The sequence below is a fragment of the Hibiscus syriacus genome, unplaced genomic scaffold, assembly GCF_006381635.1.
Source record: "Hibiscus syriacus cultivar Baekdansim isolate YM2019G1 unplaced genomic scaffold, ASM638163v2 tig00018903_pilon, whole genome shotgun sequence".
Lineage (NCBI taxonomy): Eukaryota > Viridiplantae > Streptophyta > Magnoliopsida > Malvales > Malvaceae > Hibiscus > Hibiscus syriacus.
In genome coordinates, this window is record NW_024062452.1 from 38,402 (window position 1) to 65,410 (window position 27,009).

Sequence of the window (27,009 nt, forward strand, 5' to 3'; positions counted from 1 at the left end):
AAAAAATGCAGTGCCATTAAATTTTTAATGGTAATGTACTAAAATGAAAAAACTAAACGTTATGTGTGATTTTGAAAAAATTGAAAGTCTAGGTACTAAAGCAGATCAAAACTGATAATTTAAATACTAAAAGCGTAATTTACCATTTAAAAAATATTATCATTTATTCTATGACATTTTTGGTGAAAACAACGAAACTTATGTGGTTTTTCACTTCTTTTCAATTTTTATAAATAATTAAGAAAATTAATCAATATTTCAGGATGATCAATTCACTATGACACTTGCAATTAATGATCAAGTATTATATTTGAAACTCAAGAGACTAGAATGATAGATTTATAAAGTTTGGGGATTATTTGTGTATTTAATACTTAAAAAGCAAATAATGACGTCATTTTCGTTTGACTATTTCTCTCTCTTTCTTTAAACCCGCATCCCACTCTTCCTCTACTATCTCCCACAACTCTTTCGTTTGTGATTTTCTTTAACTTTCTCTCTGAATTTTCCTTTTTATCTAACTTTCTGGCCGTCCAAACGGGTAAAATAAGAAGAAGAAAAACAATGAGAAGGGATGATTTATACATTACAGTTCCGAGTCTTTTCCGGTGTCCGATATCACTGGACGTGATGAAATCCCCAGTGAGCTTGTGCACGGGGGTAACATACGACCGAGCCAGCATCCAACGGTGGTTAGACGGCGGCAACAACACGTGTCCAGCCACGATGCAAGTTCTTCAAAGCAAAGAACTCGTTCCGAATCGGAATTTACAAAGACTCATTCAGAACTGGTCCGACTCAGTCTCTCGACGTCAAGTCGACGCGGAACTGGCGGTGCCCAGCTCAGTCGTTGTTACTTCCAAGGATCAGGTCAAACTCTTGGTTAAACAGCTTGATAACAATTGCTTTTCATCGTTAACGAAGATCGCTTGTTTCGCGAGAGAATCGGAGGAGAACCACGAATTCCTCGCAAGAATGGACGGTTTTTTGAACGTGGTGTTTGATTTCATGAGGAATGCGGAATCGGACATCAAATCAATCGAACATATTGTTAGGATTTTGGATTTGATACAAAGCAAAATTCTGGACAAGAAGCCGTTGCTGGAATCAGACTGCTTGTCAACGTTTCTTTTCGTTCTACAACGAGGAGCTTCGGATTCGCAAATTCAATCGCTTCGATTACTGGAGTCCATAGCGATCGATGGAGAATCCAAGCTAAAAATAGCCGAAAAAGAGGGATTACTGCTCGAATTAGTGAATTCATTAGGCAAAGAGAAGGATCAACGATTGATCGAGGCCAACTTATCCTGTTTGAGCGCGATCACAAAGCCTAAAAGAGTAAAAACCAAACTGATCCAATATCGAATCATTCCACAACTGAAGAACCTCTTATCCGAACCAAACATGAGCGTTTCGATAGTCGAGAAGTCACTTAAAATGCTGGAAACACTATCGTTTTGCGAAGAAGGGAGAATGGAAATACGGCATGATTCGATATTGGTACGGGCGCTCGTGCAGAAGGTGTTGAAAGTATCGAACAAAGCGACGGAGCATTCGGTGACGGTACTTTGGATCGTTTGTTGTTTGTTTAGCGAGGAGAAAGCGCAAGAAGCGGTGTTGAGTAGTAGCAATGGGATGACCAAGTTCTTGTTGCTGATGCAAAGCGATTGTACTTCAGCGATTAGGCAAATGTCAGCAGATTTGCTCAAGATTTTTCGGGTAAATTCAAACTCTTGTTTGTCAAGTTATGATACCAAGACTACGCATATTATGCCCTGCTGATGAATTTGCTTTCTCTGTTAATTTTCCCTTTCTCGTGTTGAAGAAATGGGGTAAGAAGATTACCCATGCCTGTAAATCGAAGGAAAATTTTGTTAGCGGAATATTAAAAGAGAAATTGATTTGATTCTTGTTAGGGTTCGTCTTCTCTGTATCAGTCGTTATTTTGGTGTCATGAAAGTTACATGGGACGGGTGACCTAATTGATAATTATTTGAAAGTTATTTTAAAATTATTAGATATGATTCACTGAGATCATAGATGACGTAATAAGTCGGATTCATAAAATAATTTTTCCATACACACTTATCACCTTAAACAAATTAAATATCAAAATAAAATACAAGTAAAAATATATCATGCTAAAGTATTTTTGAAAGATACATAAGCATATCTAATAAGATATGTATTTGCCTTAGATGATTTAGAATATTAAATGATTAAATTGGAAAAAAAATCTCTTTAAAATAAAATTTTTATTCAATATTTTATTAAAAAAATATGTTATGAATGTTGAAGACACATGTTAGCAATAGCACGAGTGTTAAGTTAGATAGTATTTCAATAATTTATTCAGAACAAATGTTATTTTAATATTTAATTTTGTAGAGGATATATGCCTAAATCAACTTAGTTAAGTGATTAAAGGAATGGTTATCATTTTAGAGGTCACGATTTTGAGTATCAGCAATTGTAATATGTATTTTTTTAATTAATCAGATATGATTATAAAATAGTATATGTTTAAAAGATTTTTAATTATCTAACAATGAAAACTTATACATACTTGTAGATGTAATGTTCGAATTCAATACCTCAAATAATAACAATCGACGTGGGATTATTATTTCTAAGTGACAATTAAGAGGATTAGGGGTGGTTTTGGAGTGGAAATTGTTGCTCGTAATTTAGTGGGAAGCTTTATGATTGGTTGGGTAGTGTTGGGTCAAAGTGGACATATCTCACGTGACCTTTTCATTATAGTGTGAATTCGAAGGAATGCTCTTTTGAGGGGTTTAATTACAACAATTTGCTATGTAACAACAATTATTTGACAACATCAATAAATGATTGGTTCACTGATAATAATTTATACCAAACTAAATTATAATTCGAGGTTTAATATCACTCAAAATTTTATTTTATTTTATTCGGTTGTTATGTTACAAAAATTGATTTGAAAAATATGTGAAACTAACTATATAGACTAAGGGAGTTTTGAATTCTCCTGTATTTTGGACTATTTATCTGTATTTTTATCGATAATTTATTTTATCTTTCTTAAAATTTACTTTCGTCTTATAATATAAAATCATGCGACCGCTAGTGAAGCTTCTATCCCGAGCAAACCAAATAATGAACGAGACGTATCTTTGAAATATATGGTGGTGATCACATAGACTATGAAACAATAAGCCAAATCTTTCCTGTCATAATTGGTATATAAATTACGTCAAGGATTCCCAACTTGTTCATGATGGAACCTCCACCAGCATGTATATATCTATCATCCCAACATTTCATTTTCATTAGTCATTTTTAAAATTATTCGAAATATCTTTCGCTTATAATTTATAATTATTCTTTTAACATCTTTTGCCAAAATAAAAATAAATTTTTGTATGGAGGCAAACGATAGTGGAATTAGGTGCTTTTTAGTGTGAAATGAGTGGTAGGGGCAGGCAGATCATGCAACCGTGCACTGCTATTATTACTTTTTAGGGTAAATTACGAATTTAGTATATAAACTATCAATTTGATCCTTTCAGTATTTAAGCTTTCGATTTTTTCAAAATCATACCTACGTTTAGTTTTTATTTCATTTTAGTACCCTACGTTAAAAATTTACTGTATTTTGTACCTAAACTATCAATTTTGACTGTTCTAGTACCTAAACTTTCAAAATTTTCAAGGCTTAACGTTAAATTTTGAACAATAATACTAAAATGAAACAAAAACTAAAGATTTTAATGATGGAGTACTAAAATGAAATAAAAATTAAACTTCAAGTATAATTTTAAAAAAAATAAAGTTTAAGTATTAAATTGGATCAAAACTAATAATTAAATACTAAACGCATAATTTACCAATTTAATATAGAGAATATAGCTTTTTATCTTAAAGATATGTTTACATGAATACATATATTCTGCTGCACAAGATGAGCTCACAATCCACTTTGAAGAGACATTGATCGGCTAGTTAAGTTGACCCGTGACCAAAAGAACATCATCATTTGATTAGACAAAAAGGCAAACCTCACACCCTCCCATTTTAGTCACATTATTAACACTAATTACTATTATCATTATGTCTTTGAACCCTTTCTGGCCCTTTTTTTTTTTTGCCTATTCCTTTCCACTTTGTTTTGTCGACATGAAATGATTTAAGGGTAAATCACGTATTTAATATCTAAATTATCAGTTTTGGTTTGTTTTAGAATTTAAGCTTTTAATTTTTTTAAGATCATATCTAAAGTTTAATTCTTGTTTTATTTTATTACCCCGCCGTTAAACACTTAACGCTTTTAGTACTTAAGTTATCAGTTTTATTTTGTTTTAGTACCTAAACTTTCAATTTTTTTAAAATCATACATAAAGTTTAGTTTCTGTTTCATTTTAGTACCCGTCGTTAAAAACTTAACGCTTTTAATACCTAAACTATCAGTTTTGGTCCGTTTTAATACATAAACTTCAATTTTTTCAAAACTTAACGTTAAATTTTGAGCGGGCACTAAAATGAAATAAGAACTAAAGTTTTTAACGGTATGTACTAAAATGAAACTAAAACTTAGGTGTGGATTTAAAAAAAATAAAAATTTAAGTACTAAAACATTACAAAGCTAATATTCTATGATTTAAAGACTACAACAATTCTTTGAAGGTGTTCGATTAATAGAAATTTTCTCTAACTTTATTTATATTTCGAAATATGTTGATAAAGTGCTCGACTTGTGCTCGTTAATTTTTTTTATTTGAGTAGACTCGTTGCTCGTTAAGCTCGTTAAAATTTTACTCGACTCGTGCTCTCTAAGAAAATTTATTGCTTAACTCGTTGCTCACTAAGCTCATTAACCTCGTTGCTCGTTAAGCTCACCAAATTTTTTATTTTATTTTTTAATTATAAGTAAAATCTATTAATATTGTATAGAACTTAATATAAACATAAATTAATAAATTTAACAAAAAAATATCAAAAGAGTGTATGAAATAAATTTAAAGTCCAAATATTAAAAATAACAATTCATAAATATATTAAAATAATAATTAGTGTTTGATTTTTTGGTGTAGTAAAATAATAATTATCAATTAATAATTCAATACTTTTAATTATTTATTAGAAAATTAATATATTAGTAATTTATCATATTTTTTTTATAGTAAACTAGTAATTTTTTTGAATGAAATATTTTTTAAGATAACTACTAAAGAGTTATAAAAAAAAATTAACGATTTGCTCACGAACTTATCAAGTCGAGTTGGACTTTCCTTGACTCAGCTCGTTAAGATCTCGAGTCGAACTCCAATTAGATTTGAGCTAACCTAAATCGAACTTTTATCAAGTTTTGACCAAGTCGAGCTCTCAACTGATTAATCACCCCTAGTTGAATCTATAAAGTCAACAAACAAGAATTTTAACATTTCATTCTGGATTTCGTCGATAAAATAAAACAAAATCAGTATCTATATCTATGTTATTATAAACTCTTAACCAAGTTATAAATGCACCATGGTTCATTAGTAGTTTGACACGCATGATCAATAGTTGTTAATTGATAACAAATAAACATGAAATAGTATTAAGGACCTAAATTAACATTTTGGATTATCATTTCATGTACAATATTAAAAAACTATTATACCAGTACGTATATTTGAATGATATTTAATATATTTTAATTTTTTTTGACAAAAATAGAATCACTTAATTTTATTAAGAAAAACGAAATATCTAAAATTAACGAGGACTTGTAATTAGATCACAAGCTAAGCATATAATTAGGATATTTTTCTATAATCATTACCATAATAAATTAGTCAATATCATATATGAGAAAATAACATAAACAAAGACATAAAAAACATGAAACGTACCTTCGTTATTGTTAGGTATGGCTCATAAATATACCAGTAAAGAGGACAGGAGATGGAGCGGAGTGAGCGAAGCGAACATCATCTGTCCTTACAAAGAAAGTCTCGTTGTGGGGTTACGAATTATGTGGGTTGGGGGTGCGGGGGCTGCGCACCCGCGGTACGGTACAGGGTTGATTTTGTAATTATGTACCAGAGTTTTCTATTATAAATAGAGATGTAACCTAGACCTAAAATATCATTGAATAAAACTTCTAGCGCCGCCTAGGCACCGAGGACGTAAGCACATTGTCGAACCTCGTAAAATTCTCGTGTTCTTTTATTTTCTTTACCCGTTTTCGTCAACAAATTGGTATCAGATGTCAGGAGAAAAATTCGAAGTCACGAAATTCGATGGTCAGGGTAACTTCGGATTATGGCAAACGAGGGTGAAGGATCTATTGGCGCAGCAAGGGATCTTGAAGGCTTTGCGACCTTCAAAGCCGGCGTCGATGGATGAGGAAGATTGGGAAGAATTGCAGCAGCGAGCGGCAGGAACCATACAATTATGTTTGGCGGACGAGGTCATGTATCACGTCATGCATCTATCGTCTCCAGACGAAATTTGGAGGAAGTTAGAAAGTCAGTTTATGTCAAAATCCTTAACGACAAAACTGTATCTGAAGCAGCGGTTGTATGGGCTGAAGATGCAGGACGATCACGATTTGGCGCAACACGTGAATGTCTTTAATCAAATCGTTTCTGATCTGACTCAGCTTGATGTGAAAATTGAGGATGAAGACAGAGCGATAATTCTGTTGTGTTCGTTGCCTCCCTCTTACGAACACATGGTGACTACTCTTACATATGGGAAAGAGACTATCAACGTTGAGGAGATTACTGCAGCCTTGTTGGCTCACAACCAGTGGAAGCAGAATGCAGGGGAAAGCTCTCAAGCTGATAGCTTATATGTCAAGGGTAATCGAGATCGTGGACGGAAGCCAGAGAAGGCAGGGTCCGGGAAGCGGAATTCCAGATCCAAATCCAGGGATAAGAAGACGATTCACTGTTACAAGTACAAGGAGGCGGGACATATGAAGCGAGACTGTCCGAAGTTGAAAAAGCAGACTGATGAGAAGCGTGATGGCTCATCCAAGTCTGTGAACGTGGTCGAGGATGATAATTCTGATTGCAGTGAGAGTGATATGCTTTCTATTTCAACGACACAATTGACGGATGCTTGGATTCTTGATTCTGGATGTTCTTATCATATTACGCCAAATAGGGAATGGTTTTCGACATTCAGACCGATTAATTCTGGTTCGGTTTATTTGGGTGATGATCGATGTTGCAATATTTTTGGTATTGGTGATGTCAGAATTAAGATGCACGATGGCTCCGTTCGGACGTTGAGTGGTGTTCGACATATCCCAGACTTGAAGAAGAATTTGATTTCCTTGGGCACTTTGCACAAGAATGGTTTTATCCCTAAGGCTGACGAGGATAAGGAAACCATTCGGATTGTTAAAGGAGCATTGACTGTGATGAAAGGCAAGATGACTGTAGGGAATATCTACAGATTGTTAGGGAGTATCGTTGCAGGTGGAGTTCACTCTGTTGAGTCCTGTGATGATACGACAAAATTGTGGCATATGCGCCTTGCTCATCTTAGTGAACGTGGTATGGCAGAATTATACATGAGAAACTTGTTGCATGGTGTCAAAAGCTGTAAGCTCGATTTTTGCAAGTATTGTGTTCTTGGTAAACAGACTAAAGTCCGTTTTAAGACTGCGAAGCACACAACTCAAGGGATTCTTGATTATGTGCATTCTGATGTATGGGGGCCTTCTACGACATCGTCTTTGGGTGGATCTAGGTACTATGTTACTTTTATTGATGATTTTTCACGGAAAGTTTGGGTGTATTTTTTGAAACAGAAATCTGAAGTTTTTGAGAAGTTCAAGCTGTGGAAAGCTGAGGTAGAAAACCAAACATGACGAAAAATCAAGTGTTTGCGGTCTGACAATGGTACGGAGTACACAGATTCACAGTTCCTACAATTATGTAAGGAGCATGGGATTCAGAGGCATTTTACAGTGCGCAAGACACCACAACAGAATGGTGTTGCGGAACGAATGAACAGGTCATTAAATGAAAGAGCCAGATGTTTGCGGTTGAATGCGGGGCTTCCCAAACACTTCTGGGCTGAGGCTGTTAACATGGCGTGTTACCTTATCAACAGATCGCCAAGGGCATCGCTGGCTGGGAAAGTTACAGAAGAGGTATGGACTGGTCATGATGTTAGTTTTGATAACTTACGGATTTTTGGTTGTCCTGCTTATGTGCATGTACATGCTGATGAGAGATCCAAACTTGATGCAAAATCGAAGGAGTGCATTTTTCTGGGTTACAAGAAAGGTGTCAAAGGATTCAAGTTCTGGGATCCAGTTGCGAAGAAAGTTGTGATTAGTAGAGATGTCGTTTTTGATGAACAATCCATGTTGCAACAGAAGCCAAACACGACAGTGGTGGATTTCGAGCAGTTTCCAGTTGAGAAACCAAAAACTTCTCAACCGACTTCTGGTGGTTCCACTACGGATGATTTGCAGGATTATAGTCTCGCCAGAGACAGGGTGAGACGGACGAATATAAAGCCTCCGAACAGATTGGGTTTTGAAGACTTGGTATCTTTTGCACTTATTGTTAGCAGTGATGATCCGGTTACTTTTCATGATTCCGTTACTAGTCAGGAAAACGACAAGTGGATGACAGCCATGGTTGAGGAGATGGAGTCTTTGAATCACAATCGCACATGGGAGTTAGTTCCCCTTCCTGAGGGTAAGAAGCCGATTGGTTGCAAATGGGTGTATAAGAAGAAACCAGCAGTAACAGAAAAAGAGGGGGAGAAGTTCAAGGCTCGTTTGGTAGCGAAGGGTTTTTCACAGTAGAAATGAGTTGATTATGATGAAATCTTTTCTCCTGTGGTCAGGCACACTTCAATCCGAGCAGTACTTGCATTGGTGGCTAGTTGGGATTTGCATTTAGAGCAGATGGATGTTAAAACTGCTTTTTTGCATGGTGATTTAGAGGAGCATATCTACATGCGGCAACCTGAAGGTTTCACTCAACCTGGAAACGAGCATTTAGTTTGCAGATTGAAGAAATCTTTGTACGGGTTAAAACAGTCTCTGAGACAGTGGTATAAACGGTTTGACTCCTATATGATCAAGATTGGCTACAACAGATGTGAGTATGATTGTTGTGTCTATGTTAAGAGCCTTGATGATGGCTCTTTTATTTTTCTATTACTGTATGTTGATGATATGTTGATTGCTGCGAAGAACATGGATGATGTTATCGGTTTGAAAACTTTATTGAGTCAAGAATTTGATATGAAAGATTTAGGTGCTGCAAAGAAAATTCTTGAAATGGAAATTTGCAGGGACAGAGAATCAAGGAAACTGCGGCTATCTCAACGGGGTTATGTTGAGAAAATGCTAGAAAGGTTTGCGATGAGCAGCGCGAAACCAGTTAGCACTCCATTGGCGAATCACTTTAAGCTCTCATCAGAACAGTGCCCTAAGACAGATAAGGAAGCTGAAGATATGGCAAAGGTTCCGTATTCTAATGCTGTTGGTTGCTTGATGTATGCGATGATATGTACTCGTCCCGATTTAGCTCATGTTGTTAGTCAAGTTTGTAAGTACATGTCTAAACCTGGTAAGCAACATTGGGAAGCAGTCAAGTGGATCTTTCGGTACTTAAAGGGTACTGTGGGACATGAAATTGTTTTTGGGAGTCAGCGGGATAATCCTTTGGTTGTAGGATATGTGGATTCAGACTATGCAGGTGACTTGGATAATAGAAGATCTATGACAGGGTATGTCTTTACTCTTGGTGGAGGGCCAATTTGTTGGAAGTCTACTGTTCAATCTGTTGTGGCTCTATCTACAACTGAAGCTGAGTACATGGAAGCGGCTGAAGCTGCAAAAGAAGCTTTATGGCTTATTGGTTTAGTGAAGGAGTTGGGTGTTCAACAAGGTGGAGTTCAGTTGCTTTGTGATAATCAAAGTGCTATTCACTTGGCTAAGAATCAGGTGTATCGTGCTAGAACTAAACATATTGATGTAAGGTTCCACAAGATCAGAGAGTTGGTTGCATCTGGAGAGGTTTTGTTTCAGAAGGTACATAGTGATGAGAATGCCGCTGATATGTTCACCAAGCCAGTTACGACAGACAAGTTCAAGCATTGCTTGGACTTGTTGAATGTTTCGAGTTGTTAAAGAAACAAGGTAACCCAACCCACATTGAAGTTTCCAAGGGGCAGGATATTCGCCAAGGTAGAGATTTGTTAGGTATGGCTCATAAAATATACCAGTAAAGAGGACAGGAGATGGAGCGGAGTGAGCGAAGCGAACATCAACTGTCCTTACAAAGAAAGTCTCGTTGTGGGGTTACGAATTATGTGGGTTGGGGCTGCGGGGGCTGCCCCCGTGGTACGGTACAGGGTTGATTTTGTAATTATGTACCAGGGTTTTCTATTATAAATAGAGATGTAACATATACCTAAAATATCATTGAATAAAACTTCTAGCGCCGCCTAGGCACCGAGGACGTAAGCACATTGCCGAACCTCGTAAAATTCTCGTGTTCTTTTGTTTTCTTTACCCGTTTTCGTCAACAGTTATCGATCAAGATATCTTTGCCATTCGATTTTCGAACACGAAATGACGAGTATAACAGCATGTAAGTTGGGTGTCCGCATACGTAAAAATGCTGCATTCGCCGTTTCGAGTTCGAAAGTCGATGACAATTCCGGCGAGATCAGTACAGCCGGCATGCATGGCTCAAGAATTGGAAGAGTGGCTGGGTTGGTAATCTTGTAGCTTTGAGGAGATCGATTTCTTGATGGGAGAAAGGCTTTTGATTTCATCCTTATGCCTGTAGACTATTACTTCATATATACCCTTTTAATAAATTCTTATCTTAAGAATATATTAGTTCGGGTCGGGTCTATATACATCATATATATGGATGTCATACGTATTTATCAAGATTTTATCAGGACCTCCGATGTTTGAATTTAAGCTTAAATGGATCTAGTTCTACTATCTAACCTTATTATTTAGGTCTAATACTTTTGGACGGTGAATGTTTTTGGGCCGCTTGATCATAATATACAAAACCAAGATCAAAACTTGTGGTGCAAAAATTAAGGTTTAATTTAATCAAAAAACATTATTATATTTTTTAAAAAATAATCCTAATGTATCTTAAATTACAGAAAAACCTCAAATCCTTTAAAGTCCTAAATCTCTATCCCTAACGTGCCAACTTCATCCTTGCTGGCCAATACCACCGCCGCCGACGTTGTTCTTACCATCTTCCTAGTTAATCGTCGTCATTCTTGTCGTCGATTGGTCGTCGGGACCTTGTGGGGCCGTGATTTGTAACGTCAGGTACACATGTTGATTGGCTCCTATTCTTGTGGCTTTTCATAGGATTATCGGTCATTGGGTGGAGGTGAGGTCGGGTGGAGATTTATCGATGAAAAAGGGAAGCGATCGACGTGAGTTTAAGGATTGAAATTAGGATTTTCAAAGTTTTGGATTTTTTTAAGTTTTTCAAAAATTTTGGGGTTTTTTTATATAAAATATAATAATGTTTAAATTTTTTTAAAATTATCATAACGTGACATATGTTATTTAAAGGTAGAATTTAATAACCATTACGGGTGAAACATTTAAAGTGGTAACGTTTGTAATTTTAGGCACTTGGATGAACAGAAATTTTTTTAGGACCTATTTAAAAAAAACGGTATAGTTTGAACACTTATTTTCTAATTAACCTTTTTAGATGTTTAAATTATTTTAGACAAAGTATAATATTTTAAAAATTATTATTTTAAGGTTAATTTCACCACTTTTTAATTAAAAATCCTAGTCGTTTTCCTTTTCCTCCTCTCTCTCTCTCTTTTTCTTTACAACTTATGTCAATTTTATCAATTTTATTGATCAATCTAACTTTTTCTTCTTTAATTTTGTTTAATCGGCGGCGGCACCGATTTTGATGCTTGTTGCCGCCCTCTAGTCGTCTTTTTATTTGTTTTTTTAGTTTTTTAATATGTATACTTATGTCTTTGTGATATGTTCTCTGTCTTTATGGCACATTTATTTCTGCCTTTATGGTACATTTATTTCTGCCTTTGTGACACGTTTTTCTCTGCCTTTTTGGTACCTTACTATTTTTTTTGCCATTGTTTTTGCCATTGTTTTCGTTTGTCTTTTTTCTTAGGGTTAAATTTTACATCGCCACGACTGATCAAGATGACGCTTATTAGTTATCATGTTGGTATTCCCTACTTTGGACCCTCAGATTAATTTGGATACATGTTTTTGCGTTCGTGAATAATTTTCTCACAGCCCTTGACTCTAATTTACGATTTGTCGATGGTCTTCAATAGCTTCATCCTATTTTGTGGTTCGTTTATTGATGCAGTCAGATTTATTTGTATCTTTATTTTGTTCGAGCATTTGTTAGATTTTTTAATCTTTTTTTTACATTGTGAAATCTATGTGGCTCGTTTTTATGTCAATGGTTATAGTAAAATGTCATAATTATAATTTAGTTTACGTTTATAGTTATTATTGTAAATCTTCATTGTAATTTTAGATATTTTTATTTTTAATAAAACTAGTGACTCTCTATAAAAAATCACCGCTTTTATTAAAAATGCGTTAAAAACAATTAATGAATCAGTATTTAACTCGTGACTTATTTTTTAAGTTTTTTAAAATAAAATTCATAAATTCTAAAAAATATCTCATTCTTTCTATTTTTCACAAAACACCTTAAAATTCATAAACTCTAATTGACAAATCTCTAAAACTCTAATTCTCTATTTGAGTTTAGTGATTTAGGGGATTAGAGCGACAACAAGGAGATAATCAATAGTGGAGGGCTGATGGCAGTTAAGTGAGCGCTGATATGTTTTTTGGGAATAGGAATTTGGATATAGGAGATTTATGGATTTAGTGTTTAAGAAAATCTAAGAATTTAAATTTAGGGTTTTAGGAGATTTAACCCACGAGGGGATAGCAAACGACAGGAATCCGACGATGGGTGGATGGACATTAGGTGGCGGTGACCGGGTGGTGGTAATGAACTTTGGGATTAGGGAGTTTATATGTTTTTTTTATATAAAAAAAGAGAAAAACATATAAACATGCGGTTAACCAAGTTGAAAGGGGACACTGATCCTGGGCGAGTGACAACCTTTAGACATTGCTTAGCTTCAAATATACACACCCAAGAAAGACAATGGAAATTGAATGAGGGAGCATTAAAAGAACCCTAACCTCGTCTTCACAATTCAAGTATTAATTAAGATTCAATTTGTTTATTCGTGTATACGAGACGAAGTGGGTGCGGAGGCTCCATCATACAAGGAACTCCCACTTCATCTCGCTTATTGGTATATGCATGAACCCAAGCTTTTGGTTTTCGTTTACATGACGAATTTAATCATACTTTTGACAAGTCCGTTTGGTGAAATAGTTATCGAAAGCAGCTCAAACCCTATATGTTTCCCCTTCTTTCTTGACTCTTAATCCAAACCCCTTTCATCATCATTAAGCAACCAAACTTGTCCTTTTCATAAGCCAAATCTCGAAACATGATAAATGTTCTACTTTTGAATCCTTCCATTGATCCATCGGTACGCTTATTTTTATTGGCGATTCATATACATGATGGTTTTCTTTCTGGATTACCAGGTGTTGCATGCATGAACTTTGCTGCTTAGGAAGACGAGAGGAGTCATGTGGGGAAACTCGTCTGGTTCTGTCGACACCAGACATCGGTTATCTTCTTCAATGTGAGTTACTTTCTTTCATTGTTCATCTCTCTGTTGATTTGATTGCTTAATATTTCCAGTTTTAGTATTGGGTTCTTGTGTTTGTTTCATCACTGTAAAACCTTTTTTGTTACAGTCCTAGATAATTAATACTAATATGATTTGAATGAGCTGATTAAACAAGGAGCCCTTGAGTTTGATATAGTACCAACAATCTTAATTAGCATTCCCCTCAGGTTTTCCTTGGATCTTTCTTTTGATCCAAAAATATCAATCTTCTTATAATGATTTGTTCCCACTCGATTTGGTTAAAACTCGAAGTTCGCGAGTAATTTCTGAGTGTGTTGAACTCGATTTGGTTAAAACTCGAGTTCGCAAGTAGTTTCTGAATAGGTCGAATTCGATTTGATTAAAACTCGGTTAATGTCCACTCGAGTTAGTTTAACTCAAACTCGACTCAAGATGTTAATTAGTTGAGATTCTACTCAATAAGCTCGCGAGTAGTTCATTAATATTTTAAATATTTTTTTCGGACGTTAATTTTTTTTCCCATGTTTGATTATATATTATTGAACTTTTTTTTTCAATAATGATTATAATTTGTTAGTTTTGTGTATTTATGGATTATTATTTTGATTATAATACGTTATTTTGTTGTGTTTGTGGATTTTACTTTCTAACTGTTTCTTATACTATTTTTTGATCAATTTTAGTTTAATTTATTAATTTATGTTTATATTAAGTTATATATATTATTTTTATATTTTACATATATTTTAAAAAATAAGATTTAAATTCTAGCGAGTTTTACGAGTAATGAGCCAAGTCAAACAATAAATTTTTTTTAACAAGCACATATCAAATAAAATTTTATCGAACAATTTTTAAGTTGAGTCGAATACTGCTTATCTCGTGATCGATAACCACCCTCAATCCAGAGATTGTTGCTTAATTATTTGACAACAAACATAAAAAACACTGCTTTTTAAGATATCGACAAGCGAAGTTAGATCTTTGCTTCAGCTGAAAGGGTTCTTTCCGGTTACCTATTATTATTATTATTATGACGATGATGATGGTATTATGGTGATGATGATGATGATGATGATGACATGTTGCTGAATTATTAGTGTTCATTCATTTTTTTTCCAATTATAATTATTGCAGTGAGGCATCATACAAAAGAAGGTTAAATAAGAATAGAGTGAGAGGTTATGGGAAGCCTTTCGAAGATCGAAACTTATGCCGCAAGTATCCTCTTCTCAAACTTGTTTTGATCATCATTGTTTCCGGCACTTTTGTAACACTTTTTTCCTCTCCAGATGCCCTATAAAACCGACCACCTATCGGCAGCGAAATCCCGGTACGTGTACCGGCTTACTTTACTGTATTTCTTGTTGCCATCGATGTCTGAGGCAGTTTTCGTAATTGTTTGATTCAAATGCCTGATATGATGATTTGATGAAAGGTATATAGAGAGGTGGATATGGAGAGGAGCAGATTCTCGATATGGAAGTTATCGAGACAATGGACGAACAGAATGATTACCAGGGAATATGACTTTTGAACTTCAATGCTACTGAAGCCGGTCATTGGAAGCACCTAATACCCGATGCAAGCCACATTGTGCTGCATTTGGACTATGCTGACGTGAATGTAACTTGGGATTTGTTATATCCGGAATGGATCGACAAGGATCAAGAAGAAAAGGTTCCCGTTTGCCCATCTTTACCGAAGATCTTGGTCCCCGGACGACGTCTTGATCTGATTGCTATTAAATTGCCTTGTGGAAATGAGGGGAATTGGTCAAGGGATGTTGCTAGGCTGCATTTGCAGCTAGCAGCAGCTACTCTTGCAACCTCGGCCAAGGGCTTGTATCCGGTGCACATGCTTTTTGTTTCGAGGTGCTTTCCGATCCCGAACGTGTTCACTTGCAAAGAACTCGTTGCCCGCGAAAACGATGTCTGGTTATACAAACCAGACCTGAATGTGTTGAGGGAAAAGCTTCAGTTTCCTGCAGGGTCTTGTGAACTTGCACTTCCTTTTAATGTCAAAGGTCAGTTACCATATCATTCCTACAACAAAATGCCTCATCCTGCTTAGAAGCTAATATGTTCTGTTAATTTACAGAACCAATATATTCTGGGAATGCATCTCGAGAAGCGTAAGCGACGATTCTCCATTCGGCTCACATATACGTATGCGGAGCTATCGCCGTTGCTCAAAGCATCCGTTTGTCCGGCTCAACCCGAGACCTCGTGATACTTGTGGACAAGACAATCAGTGCTTACCCCAGGAGTGGACTTGAGGCTGCAGGATGGAAAGTGAGAACAATTCAAGAGATCAGGAATCCGAAAGCATAAAAAGACACATACAAAGAATGGAACTACAACAAGTTCTGGTTATGGCAACTGACCGATTACGACAAGATCATATTCATCGATGCTGATATGCTTATCCTTCGAAACATCGATTTCTTATTTGCAATGCCAGAGATATCAGCCACGGGAAACAACGGCGTCCTCTTCAACTCCGGTGTCATGGTCATCGAGCCCTCGAATTGCACATTCCAGCTTCTAATGGAACACATCGACGTGTTCAAGTCGTACAACGGCGGGGATCAAAGATACTTAAACGAGATTTTCACATGGTGGCACCGGATCCCTCACATGAACTTCCTCAAGCATTTCTGGATAGGCGATGAGGAAGAAGTCAAGCGAAAGAATACTCGGCTTTTCGGATCCGAGTCGCCTATTCTCTACGTACTACACTACCTAGGTACAAAACCGTGGATGTGCTTCAAGGACTACGACTCCAACTGGAACGTGGACATAATGCAGGGGTTTGAGAGTGACGTCGCGCACGAAGGTGGTGGAACGTCCACAATTCGATGCCGGAAGTACTGCGACAATTCTGCTTGTTACCGTCGATGCAAAAGGCGCAACTCATGTTTGATCAACAGCGAGCCGAGAAAGCGAACTTCAGTGACGGACATTGGAGGATCAAAGTTGAAGATGAGCGTTTAGACAAGTGCATCGACAACAGATGTAAATGGAAGGGAATGTTGAAAGTTTGGGGTAGACGCCGCAATAGGACTCATGATCATGAAGCTTTTGTTCCAACACCTCCTGCATTAATCAATCCCAAACTCTCATGATTCTGAGTTTTTTTTTTCTTTCTTTTTGTAAATTCTTATTAATTATGTTGATTGGGTTTCATTGATATTGTTGTTACTTTTAACATTTTGAAAATTATGAGTTCATTGGAGAAAATGTTTGGCAAAGGTTTTGCAACGAAGATGGTTTAATTTGTTTTTAGTCCCTTCAAAATTATTAAATTTTTTAAATTAATATAATGGTAAAGTGCAATTTGGCCCAAAAGTTTATAGTTCCATTTCCATCCCTCCTAGTAATATTTTGTACTTATTCTTTCATGACGTTTAATTTAATCAATTGAAGAAGAAGAAGTTAATGGACTCCATAAGTCCTTAATGACCATTCCTTTAAGATGCACCACTAATTAGCTGGATCACAAATATAATCAGGGATAAAATCATATGTATGGTGGCAGACTGGCAGGGGTCATGCCCCTAATATTTTAGGTCTAATTGTTTTTTCAGATCCCTCTTAATTGAGTTAATTACACAAGATGTCTTCAAATTATATCCGTCTTAAATTGACTCATAAATTTTAAAATATTTTACATTAACCTCAAATTATAATGACGATTCAATTACTTTCAAGTCCCAAACTAAGTAAATAAGTCTGCAGGACTTGTGTGCATTATCAACAAGTTAAAAAACTACTAAACATGTACTACATTGTAATTACAGTATATTATTAAAAAAAAAGTCTTGACTACACATTTCTTTGGTCAAATTACATTTTAAACCCTTCTTAATTTGAAATTAGACAAGTAAATAAGTATTTTTTTAAGTACCTATCTGACTCTCATCCTTAATTTTTAAATTCAAAATTTAAGACTTCATAATTTAGTAAACCGCCCCACCAGAACGCAATGCACAAACGCCTTTATATATGCGATTTATTTATTTATATATTAGATCACATAAGATATAGAGCAAAGCTAACGAAACGAGAGAATCCTACAAAATCCAAACAAAACAACGTCTAATGTTTTGGATTGCAGGCAAAACAAGCTAATTTGATTCAGTAGCGGAGGAGCACGATGGGTTTAAATCCAGCTGAACAAACAATGCCATTAAACAATAGTCTGCCTAATCTTATCCTATTGAATGCCACTTCTGGATTCTTCACCTTATTTATATCCAAGTGGCTGATGTTTCTAGCGTAGGGTTGTTGAGCACATGAAGACCATAATCATCAAGAACTGTAGGAAGGGAAACTGACCCTTTGTACCCATGGTGTCATGTACTTCATGTGAAGTTTAGAATCATGATCATGCATATATAATATTATTATCTTTTTCTCTATCTAATGCATCAGCTGAATAACCATGTTTCTGTTATGTCCAGACGTCGTAAGTTGATGACTGAACTCTGTCTTTCACTACGTAATGAATGAGGAACACTCGAGTACGTGAAAGGCTAGCCAAGAAGCTAGACGAAGGCGTAAAGCAACGACCAACTCCATACAATCATGCCACAATGAATCACCAAATGAGCAACTTGGTTTGCTTTTCGTGTCAGCAAAACACCTTTGCACTATAAGTGAAGAAAACCAGCTGGCCACATGCCAATCCCAAGAGTATTTCTGTTGTACGGCAGTCATATAATGACAAAAAAATAACATTACCGGAAATATTATTATTTTTTAATATTTTTGGTAAAATGCCGTCTAAAATATTATTATTTTTTTTACAGAAAATGTTATTTTCGTTAACTAATATTTTAGGTAACGTTTTACTGAAAATATTAAACATTTTAAGTAACGCCTAATAATAACATTTTCGGTAGAAAAATAATGTTTTAGGTAACGTTTTACTGAAAATGTTAAAATAATAATAATAATATTTCCGGTAACGTATTTTTTTAACCGTATATTAAGACTTCCACGAGACATTCCTCCAATCCCAATATGTAAGCGAGTCTCAGTCATACTCCCATTCACCGAATTTGACATCTTGTCTTGCCTAAATAGGAATACTCTAAAGCCTATGTTACTCGGGGTCAAAGATGAGTGAGTACTGGATATAGATATTGAGCAAGATAAATACTTGATTTTTCCATATATTTGGAAAATCGTTTTGTTTTGCATATCCAAATATTATAGGAAGAAGAAAGGGCAAAATAACATAGGCTAAAACACTACCCCTTCATCCTCCAATGAAGATTTTGCAACAGATGAACATGATCATGACTTGACAAACTTTCCTTTGGCTTTACTTACAATCTTGGAATTTCTTGATATGGGGGGAAACAATCAAGATGATGTTGGAATCCATTGATCTCCTTGAATGAAATTTTGGACCGAAAACGATTGTACATGTTGAGATGGAATTTGAGTACTCCATGGAACTCTGTTCGACGGGATGGATCCCGGACCAGTATTCCCAAACTCTCCATAGAAAAGTGTTTTCAACGCAAAGACACCTTTCCATGGCATCCATCCATTCGGATTAATTAGCGCTTCGATAACACAATTTATAAAAACTGTCCTTGAAAATTCCTTCCATGGCCTTCCCAAAAAGTTCTTGTGCACTTTAGGCTTGCTATAATAGTATCTCATGTATTCCTCGGTTCCATTGATCAAGCAGTTCTGGAAAACCAATCCAGTTGATTGAGCAGGATCTGTTCTACCATGAGCTGTGACAGCATTGTTCTCACCTTTTTCGGGTTTTAACTGCCGTGGAGCCACCAAAATCTCACAATCTTGAAAAACCGAAGCAGAATTACCGAAGATGAAGTCCACATTCCCCTGAATACGGCACTTCTTGTAGAACTGGCGGAGCGAGTGAACATAGAGTGTATCTTGGTTGCCTAGGAATTCACAGTTCTCAATGACAGAAAGATCACTATCTGATCTGAAGGCTACTGCTTGGTGGGCATCAGGGCCTGCTGTATTCCTGAATGTGATGCCACTCGCCATAAATCCATCACCAAGAACTCCTGCAACAGTGAAATCCAATTATTAAAATAAAAACTCTTCAGTTCATTGATTTCCAGTGCTCAATATACATGTGCAATAAGCTCAGGGAAACCATGAATGTCTAGATGCACAATCTCATCAAAGCTTTATAAAGCAAATGAAATTGAATGCATATGCAATTCTATACCAGTTGCTGCTTTTATATACATCAAAACATTCTTTTTCATTTCAAGAAATAATCAAAACAAGCTGAATTTATTCGATAGAGGTTCTTAACAACGAAAGCTTAGAACTCAATGTTATAGTTAATATTAATTAGAGTTAAGCTCCAATAGTAAAAAGCTCGAACTTTAAAGCTCAGAACTCAAAAATCAAGCTACTTGGACTCACTGGATTAAGCTTTCAAGCTTCAAACTCAACTAGATTCGTGAATACTCTTTCATATACGTACAACTGGGAATTCACAAACAAAGTTAAATGTTTAAGAAAATGAGAGGAGAGGGTAGAATTACTCACCGACAGTAGCAGTATCATAAGTGGTAATTCCAGGCATCCCAGCATTTAAAGCGCCGGAAATAATGGTTTTACCCATTCCGTCACCCAAAAACACCACATTTTTCTTCTCCAGCGGCACCCTCACTCTTCCTTCGTACACGCCTTCCTTTATATATCACGAAACGACGTGAATCCCCTGCATTGTCCGGTGCGGCGTTCACAGCCTCTTGCACCGTCTTGTAACACCCTCCGCTCCCATCTTTACACACCGTTACATCCGCCTTCAAGTTCGACGGTAAACCCCCATTGAACCCCAGCTCCTTCCCACCAGACCCGTTCTCGTAAAAACCGTCCCGTTCCGTCTTGGGAGGGACCCAAGCGGATATGTCCTCCCCGTAATTATCGTAAGCGACCATCATGCTCAACGCGTTGCTGCTGTGTCGCATCAAAGAGTCCAAGAACGACATCGTTTCACCGACCAGTTTGGTGTCGTTAACGTACTTGAGCGCGCTCCAACAATCGTACTGGTAGCAGAGGGCGGCGCTCATCCAAGCACGGGCGTCTTTGATCTTTCCACGCTTCAGAGCGTCATTGACAGATCTAATGCGGTAATCCGAGTTAGAAAGGACGTTCACACAGATGGTGGCGGCATCGGAGCGGTTGAGGTTGCCTCTAGAGGAATCGAGAATAGATTTCGCCATGGATTGTCCAGTTTTGAGGTTATCGGAAGAGACGGAAAGGGCTGATCGGACGAAATCGAGGGAGGTCGGATTAGAAGGCAGAAGTGAGGGTTGTGAAAGGGAGGCCTCACAGGGTTGTGGGAAACGAGTGGATTTGCATGCAAGGCGGATTTTGGAGGAGCCAGAGGCGAAAACAGGGGACTTATGAGGAAATGAAGGTGGGTTCCGATGGTAGTGACGAGTGGAAGAAGATGAATAGAAAAAAGAGAGAGAAAAAGAATGGAAAGGAAAAGAAAAGCAGACATGGATAGTGAAACAAGGGAAGAAGGGGTTGTCCAGGGAGGTTTTCTGGAAGGTTTTTGATGGGAATGGCGTGAGGGAGGTGGTGAAGACGAAGGCATGGTGTTAAGGGTATATATAAAGTGGGAAGAGTTTTGGAATTTTGTTTTGTTGGATTGAAAACTGGATTCACGAGAAGAGAACGAGTGGAAATGCACAGTCATGGGGATGCTTGATTTTGGAATTTTGCCAATGGAAGTGATATTGAAGTGGAAAGGGAAGGCTTGGTGGTCATTTACTGTCAGTCACGAGTACAAATCTTTGGGTTTGTTGGGCACATGAATCCAAAACTACCGGAGTGAGGATGCGGTGAAATCTGTGGGCGGCGGAAGAGAGAATGGCGGGTAGGAGGGTTTTATAACTGATTCTTTTAACTGGGTTCTCCGATTCCAGTATAATTGGGTCCATGAATCATAAATTTAAGGGTAAATTTCGTATTTAGTAACTAAACTATCAGTTTTAATCTGTTTCAGTATCTAAATTTTATTTTTTTTAAAATCATACTTAAATTTTAGTTTTTGTTTCATTTTAGTACCTCATTAACAACTTAACGTTAAGTTCTGGAAAAATCAAAAGTTTAGGTATTAAAATGAATCAAAATTGATAGTTTAAGTACTAAACGCGTTAAGTTTTAATGGTAGGATACTAAAATAAATAAAAACTAAATGCTAGATATGATTTCAAAAAAAAATTAAAAGTTTAGGTACTAAAACAGATCAAAATTGATAATATATGCACTAAATGTGTAGTTTACCCTAAATTTAAAGATGAATAAAATTTGACTTTAACACCCCCAAAAAAGGTTAAATCGCTTTTAATTTATCTCATTTTTGTGTCGATATAAATGTAAATAAAAATATAAATAAATTTAAATTATAAATAGAATATAAATTTTAAATTTTTAAATTTTTAATAATTAATAAATTAGAATTGATTTTCTCAATTCTATATAAAAATTATTTAAATTAAAATTAATTATTAATATAATATTATAAATATTTAAAATTAAATTTAATTATAAATTCAAATAATTCGAACCAACTCAACTCTATCTAATAATATCCTAATTAGATAACCTCGATAATTCATATTTTGGGTAAAAACTAAGGGAGTGTTTGGTTCAAGTATTGTGGAATCCTACATCCCCATGTTTGGTTGGCCGGGAATTTCATTTCCGGTAATGTTTTATTACCAATAGTAGATTTTTTTGGGTATATTACCGGGAATGTCATTACCTCCCTTCCCTTAGGTATTGTAACATTACCGACGTTTTGGACTAAAATGCCCTTAAATTTTTATTTTTTTTTTCAAAAATATCATTCTTCTGTCATTAAATAATAAAAATTCTATGAAGGTTAAATTACAAATTTATCCTTAAATTATTTTAAATTTACAAAAAAAAATTATAATTAAAATTTTATATGAAGTTCAGGGGTTAAGTTCTTTTTACCATTTCATTAAACATTTTTTCTATTTTAAATTTTGTAAAAAAAATTATATAAATATTATGAATTTAATTTTTTAAAGAAAATATATAAATATTTTACAATTTGTAATATTATACAAATATATAATAAGGACAAATTGGTCAAATATACATTCCAATAATATTTTATTCCTTTACCAAACACGGTAATATTACATTCCTTCTAAACCAACCAAACACAAAATACAACATTCCCAGTAATCCTATTCTCTGGTAATCTTTTATTCCCACTGGTAATCTTACATTCCGTGAATCAAACGCACCCTAAGTATTTGAAATAAAATTAGACAAAAACAAACTTTAAATCAAAAACCGATATTTGGATGACTATTCGTGAAATTATCCCAAACTATATGCGAGGCTCAAAACAAAACTACGAACTTGCTGTGTATCTCGCTTTCATCTATCGAAGGTGCCCTTCAGAGTCCTCTTGTTCAAGAAATTCAAGGGGTGTGTGTCCTAAACGCATCGTTTTTGTTCGGAACGCCGACAAATACGGCTACGCCCCATCCCTGCACAAAAACATGGAATATGATCTCTGTTCATTGCTTCAGTCCTAGCTGAATAGGCAAATGCATGAAGAAAGAATAGCATTGAAGGGAATTTTACATCGTGGACACATTCGAATGCAGGGATTATCGATCGCTTAGATGTTTCCCGTACACTCGACGCTTCCATCGACTCCCCCGTTTGTCATTTCGGCAGTCACCTACAAACAAGGAAGTAGAATTTGTGAATGATGCGTTGCCTATATTTAACTATAACTTGAAACCAATAATCCTCGAAGCGCCTGCAATCCTAGCTCCTTCAGCAGCCTAATTATAAAGAGCACACCAAGTTAGCAGCAGCAGGATTAATGTGGGGGAAATTATATGAAAATTATGTTAATCAAGTTCTTCAATTTTATTAAAATATCCGTGTTCGACGCATCCATATCTGAAACTCGTTCGCACACGAATCGGATCGGAATGTTATGTATGGAAGTAGGGATACTCACAGCAAGACTTGCTGCTCCCAGTCCAAAAATGGCCACAGATGAACCCTTGGTGGGCTTTGCAACATTCAAGGTGGCACCAAGACCTGGAAAATCATTAAATCTCCATTAAACTAACAAATAAAAGGGAAAATGAAATGCCGAATCAAACCAACCAATTGTTAAATGCTTTTCTTTTAACACGATCTGTAGAGATTCCACAGATGATAACACAAACTTTGTCGAGAGATGCAGCCGGATTGATCTTAGCAACACAACATGCACAACAGTGTATTCACTGAAATTGGTGGGCATTTCTTTCGTTGTTTGTTCTACCAGTTTATCAATAATAATTTAAAAAAAAGGGGACTAGAAAGGTCGAGGAAAATCACAAGTTGTATTCGTATCCAACTCCGGATGCCAAATTGCTTGGTTTTGAAGATGTTTTTGCAAGTTGGCTTGAGCTTGGTGCTAATAATGATGTTCAGGGCTTTAAACGATCGATTGAGCACGATCCTTTCAGTGTTGACGAGGATGGATTCCGGTATGGTCGTCAAATAGGGTCGAAACAGATGGTTAATGGGGAGAGAAATGGAAACAGAAGGGGATGAAGAAGAAAGAAGAAAATGAAGGAAAAAGTTAATTTTTTATTCATATAAAAACTATGTCGTTTTAGTTTATTTTGTTCTTTCATCCTATCCAAAACCAAGTCATTTTGATGTTTATTGTCACATCATAACATCGTAAGAAAATTAACGAAAGAGTGACAAAAAATTAAATGTATAAAATTTAGTGATTAAATTAAAAAATTACAAGTATAATGAGTGAAATAAGAAAGAGATTAAAGTTTAGTGAGAAATTATGTAGTTTACCCTAAAAGTAATTGCATTTATATATAAAAACGTAGCGCAAGGGCGAGCATTAGCGTACCGCGTACACTTTACTTATCGCTTCTCTCTCTCAGCTCGTTGACGCGGTCTCCCTCGGTGCTCTCTTTCGCGGCTTCCTTCCCTACGGGTAAAATCTAGGGTTTCTCTTCCGAGTTCCGACTTTTAATTTATTGTTTGCTTCAAATAATCATATATTAAAGGTCTTCACTCTGATCTGTTGCTGCTTTTGTTTCCATCTTCCTTGATTTTTTGACTTGGGGTTCCCTTATTTTGAATGAACTATTGATGAACTTGTGACGAGTTTCTTTTTTTTTAATGAAATCTTAATTGATATGGGGATCTTGATATTGAAAGCAGGGTTCATATTTTACAGCAAATGTCTTTTGAGCTCAGTTGGGAACAGCCGATTCTTTATTCTGATTTTCGATTTATGAACCGTGGGAGACTGAGGTATTTTTCTCAAAAGATTTCTTTTAGGCATTGGACCTGGCCTAGATTCTACGCGTCAGGTTTTATTTGACCCCTTTTCTCGTTTGGATTCTTTAATTTGGCCCTGCTGATTTTGTTCTGAGTGGAGTCGCAGTCTTTTTAGTTCACTTTCTATTCGAGTATTTTGGACTTTTTCTGATGGGTAAAAACACATTGGCGCCGGGGTTTCGATTTCACCCCACTGATGTGGAACTGATTATGTATTATCTGAAGCGGAAAATATTGGGCAAGAAGCTTTGTGTCAATCCTATTGCTGAAGTTGATATTTACAAGTATGCACCATGGGATTTGCCCGATATGTCGTGTTTGAAGACTGGTGATCTTAAATGGTATTTCTATTGTCCGATCGCGAAGAAATATGATAGAGGGGATAGGGTGAGTCGAGCTACTGTATTTGGCTACTGGAAAGCCACAGGAAAGGATAGGTCTGTGAAGTACAATGACGAAGTTGTTGGGATGATAAAAACCTTGGTTTTTCATCAAGGTAAAGCCCCACGTGGTGAGCGAACAGATTGGGTGATGCATGAGTACAGACTTGAGAAAAAACTGGCTGACAGAGGGATTGTTCAAGATTCATACAAGCTGTATGTTCTCTTCAAGAAAGATGGTGTGGGCCCACGAAATGGTGCTCAATATGGAGCACCGTTTAAGGAAGAGGACTGGGATGATGATGATGAGGCAAATTTGCCTGGCACTGATTTCCTTTGTGCTAAGTCCATGGTAGCTGTTGCTAGTGGCTCAAGCGCCCCTGAGAGCCTACATGTTGCACCAACTGTTGATTCAAGTGGGATTTACACACTGCCATTGGTTGGTCATACTAACGACAATGTGAATTGTACCACTGTCACTGATGCTGATGCTTATACTTCCCCTACATGCGTGGATACTCCTGAAGCTCCCACGGCTGTTGTCGCTGACTATGTTCCTGCACCGTTGGAGGCTCCTCAACTTGCTCTAGTTCCTCAAGCTCAAGAAACCAACGATAACAACATCATATTTATGCTAGAGGCCTTCACTGAAGATGATGATCAAATGACTGGTAATTTTTCCAATTCTTTTGTCGAGGCCCCTAAAGTCTCTGAGGAAGATGATATTATATCCATGTTGGCAGCTTTCACTGAAGTTGACGATTCAAACAATTGGCGCCTTTGATTAATGACATCACGAAACTTCTTTTCTTTGAATTTGGTAAAACTTTGTCCATTTTTAGGAATAAATGCAACTTCTTTGTTTATCAGTTTTCTTGGAAAGTGTTTGGTTTGAAATATAATTATGTAGACCTAAATTTGAGATACTTTGTTTCTGTTTGACTTGTCATCTTATGTTCTCTCTGTAATGGAATTTTGAGTTTGAACATGCAATGTTTGGTTGTCTGTAACTGATATATGATCCTCATAGGATGTTTTGAATGAATGCTTGAATTCCATTTGTAAAATTGATATTTCCAGCACTTGTATGCGTTTTTGGCGGTTGGTCCTTTTAGTAAGATTTGAACTGAATCATTAGATGGCAAGTAGAAGCAACAATAATGTTGCTGCTGTCCTGTTGATCTGAGACCATATATTTTGCTCCTTTTCCTCTTCGTTGTATTGTCCTATTTGAATAGTTGTTATTCATTGAGAACCCGAGTTCGAGTACCATAGATGTAAGGGGTGAGCGATTAATATTCAAAGGTTGAGAGTTATTTTTTAATAGATATTGTCATGTACTTGCTCTATATTATTCAAAAAAAAAATCTGACAAATCAAGGCATAGACACAGGTTTGGTTCTTCATGAATATAATCATCATCATACAATTATTCATGGTATAAATTTTGAATTGTCGTGTGATATAGAATGGAAGAGGTAACAAAAGAAGCCTGAGATATCCCTGTGCATAACAAA

At 36.0% G+C, this 27,009-nt stretch overlaps 2 protein-coding genes and 3 pseudogenes across 3 annotated transcripts; 3 read left to right on the forward strand and 2 right to left on the reverse strand.

Annotated features, from left to right (window-relative positions):
• The first annotated feature begins 477 nt into the window (after positions 1 to 477).
• Positions 478 to 1,894, forward strand: LOC120209456 (U-box domain-containing protein 27-like). Its single transcript, XM_039208460.1, has one exon. It carries the CDS (start codon positions 565 to 567, stop codon positions 1,780 to 1,782), a length of 1,218 nt encoding a protein of 405 aa, XP_039064391.1. The 5' UTR covers positions 478 to 564; the 3' UTR covers positions 1,783 to 1,894.
• A 3,349-nt stretch (positions 1,895 to 5,243) lies between these two features.
• On the forward strand, positions 5,244 to 26,499 carry LOC120209459 (NAC domain-containing protein 82-like). 2 transcript variants are annotated; one of them, XM_039208462.1, is made up of 4 exons: positions 5,244 to 5,256; positions 14,526 to 14,529; positions 23,198 to 23,204; positions 24,990 to 26,499. In XM_039208462.1, the coding sequence occupies exon 4, from the start codon at positions 25,263 to 25,265 to the stop codon at positions 26,274 to 26,276; it is 1,014 nt and encodes a 337-aa protein (XP_039064393.1). In that variant the 5' UTR covers positions 5,244 to 5,256; positions 14,526 to 14,529; positions 23,198 to 23,204; positions 24,990 to 25,262; the 3' UTR covers positions 26,277 to 26,499. The 2 variants fall into 2 exon arrangements, with proteins under 2 accessions (XP_039064393.1, XP_039064392.1); XM_039208461.1 differs by lacking the exons at positions 5,244 to 5,256; positions 14,526 to 14,529; positions 23,198 to 23,204 and adding an exon at positions 24,676 to 24,762 and having other exon boundaries at positions 24,993 to 26,499.
• LOC120209462 lies at positions 10,577 to 16,873 on the forward strand (annotated as a pseudogene).
• Positions 19,041 to 21,395, reverse strand: LOC120209458 (annotated as a pseudogene).
• LOC120209463 lies at positions 23,172 to 24,060 on the reverse strand (annotated as a pseudogene).
• Positions 26,500 to 27,009: the final 510 nt, after the last annotated feature.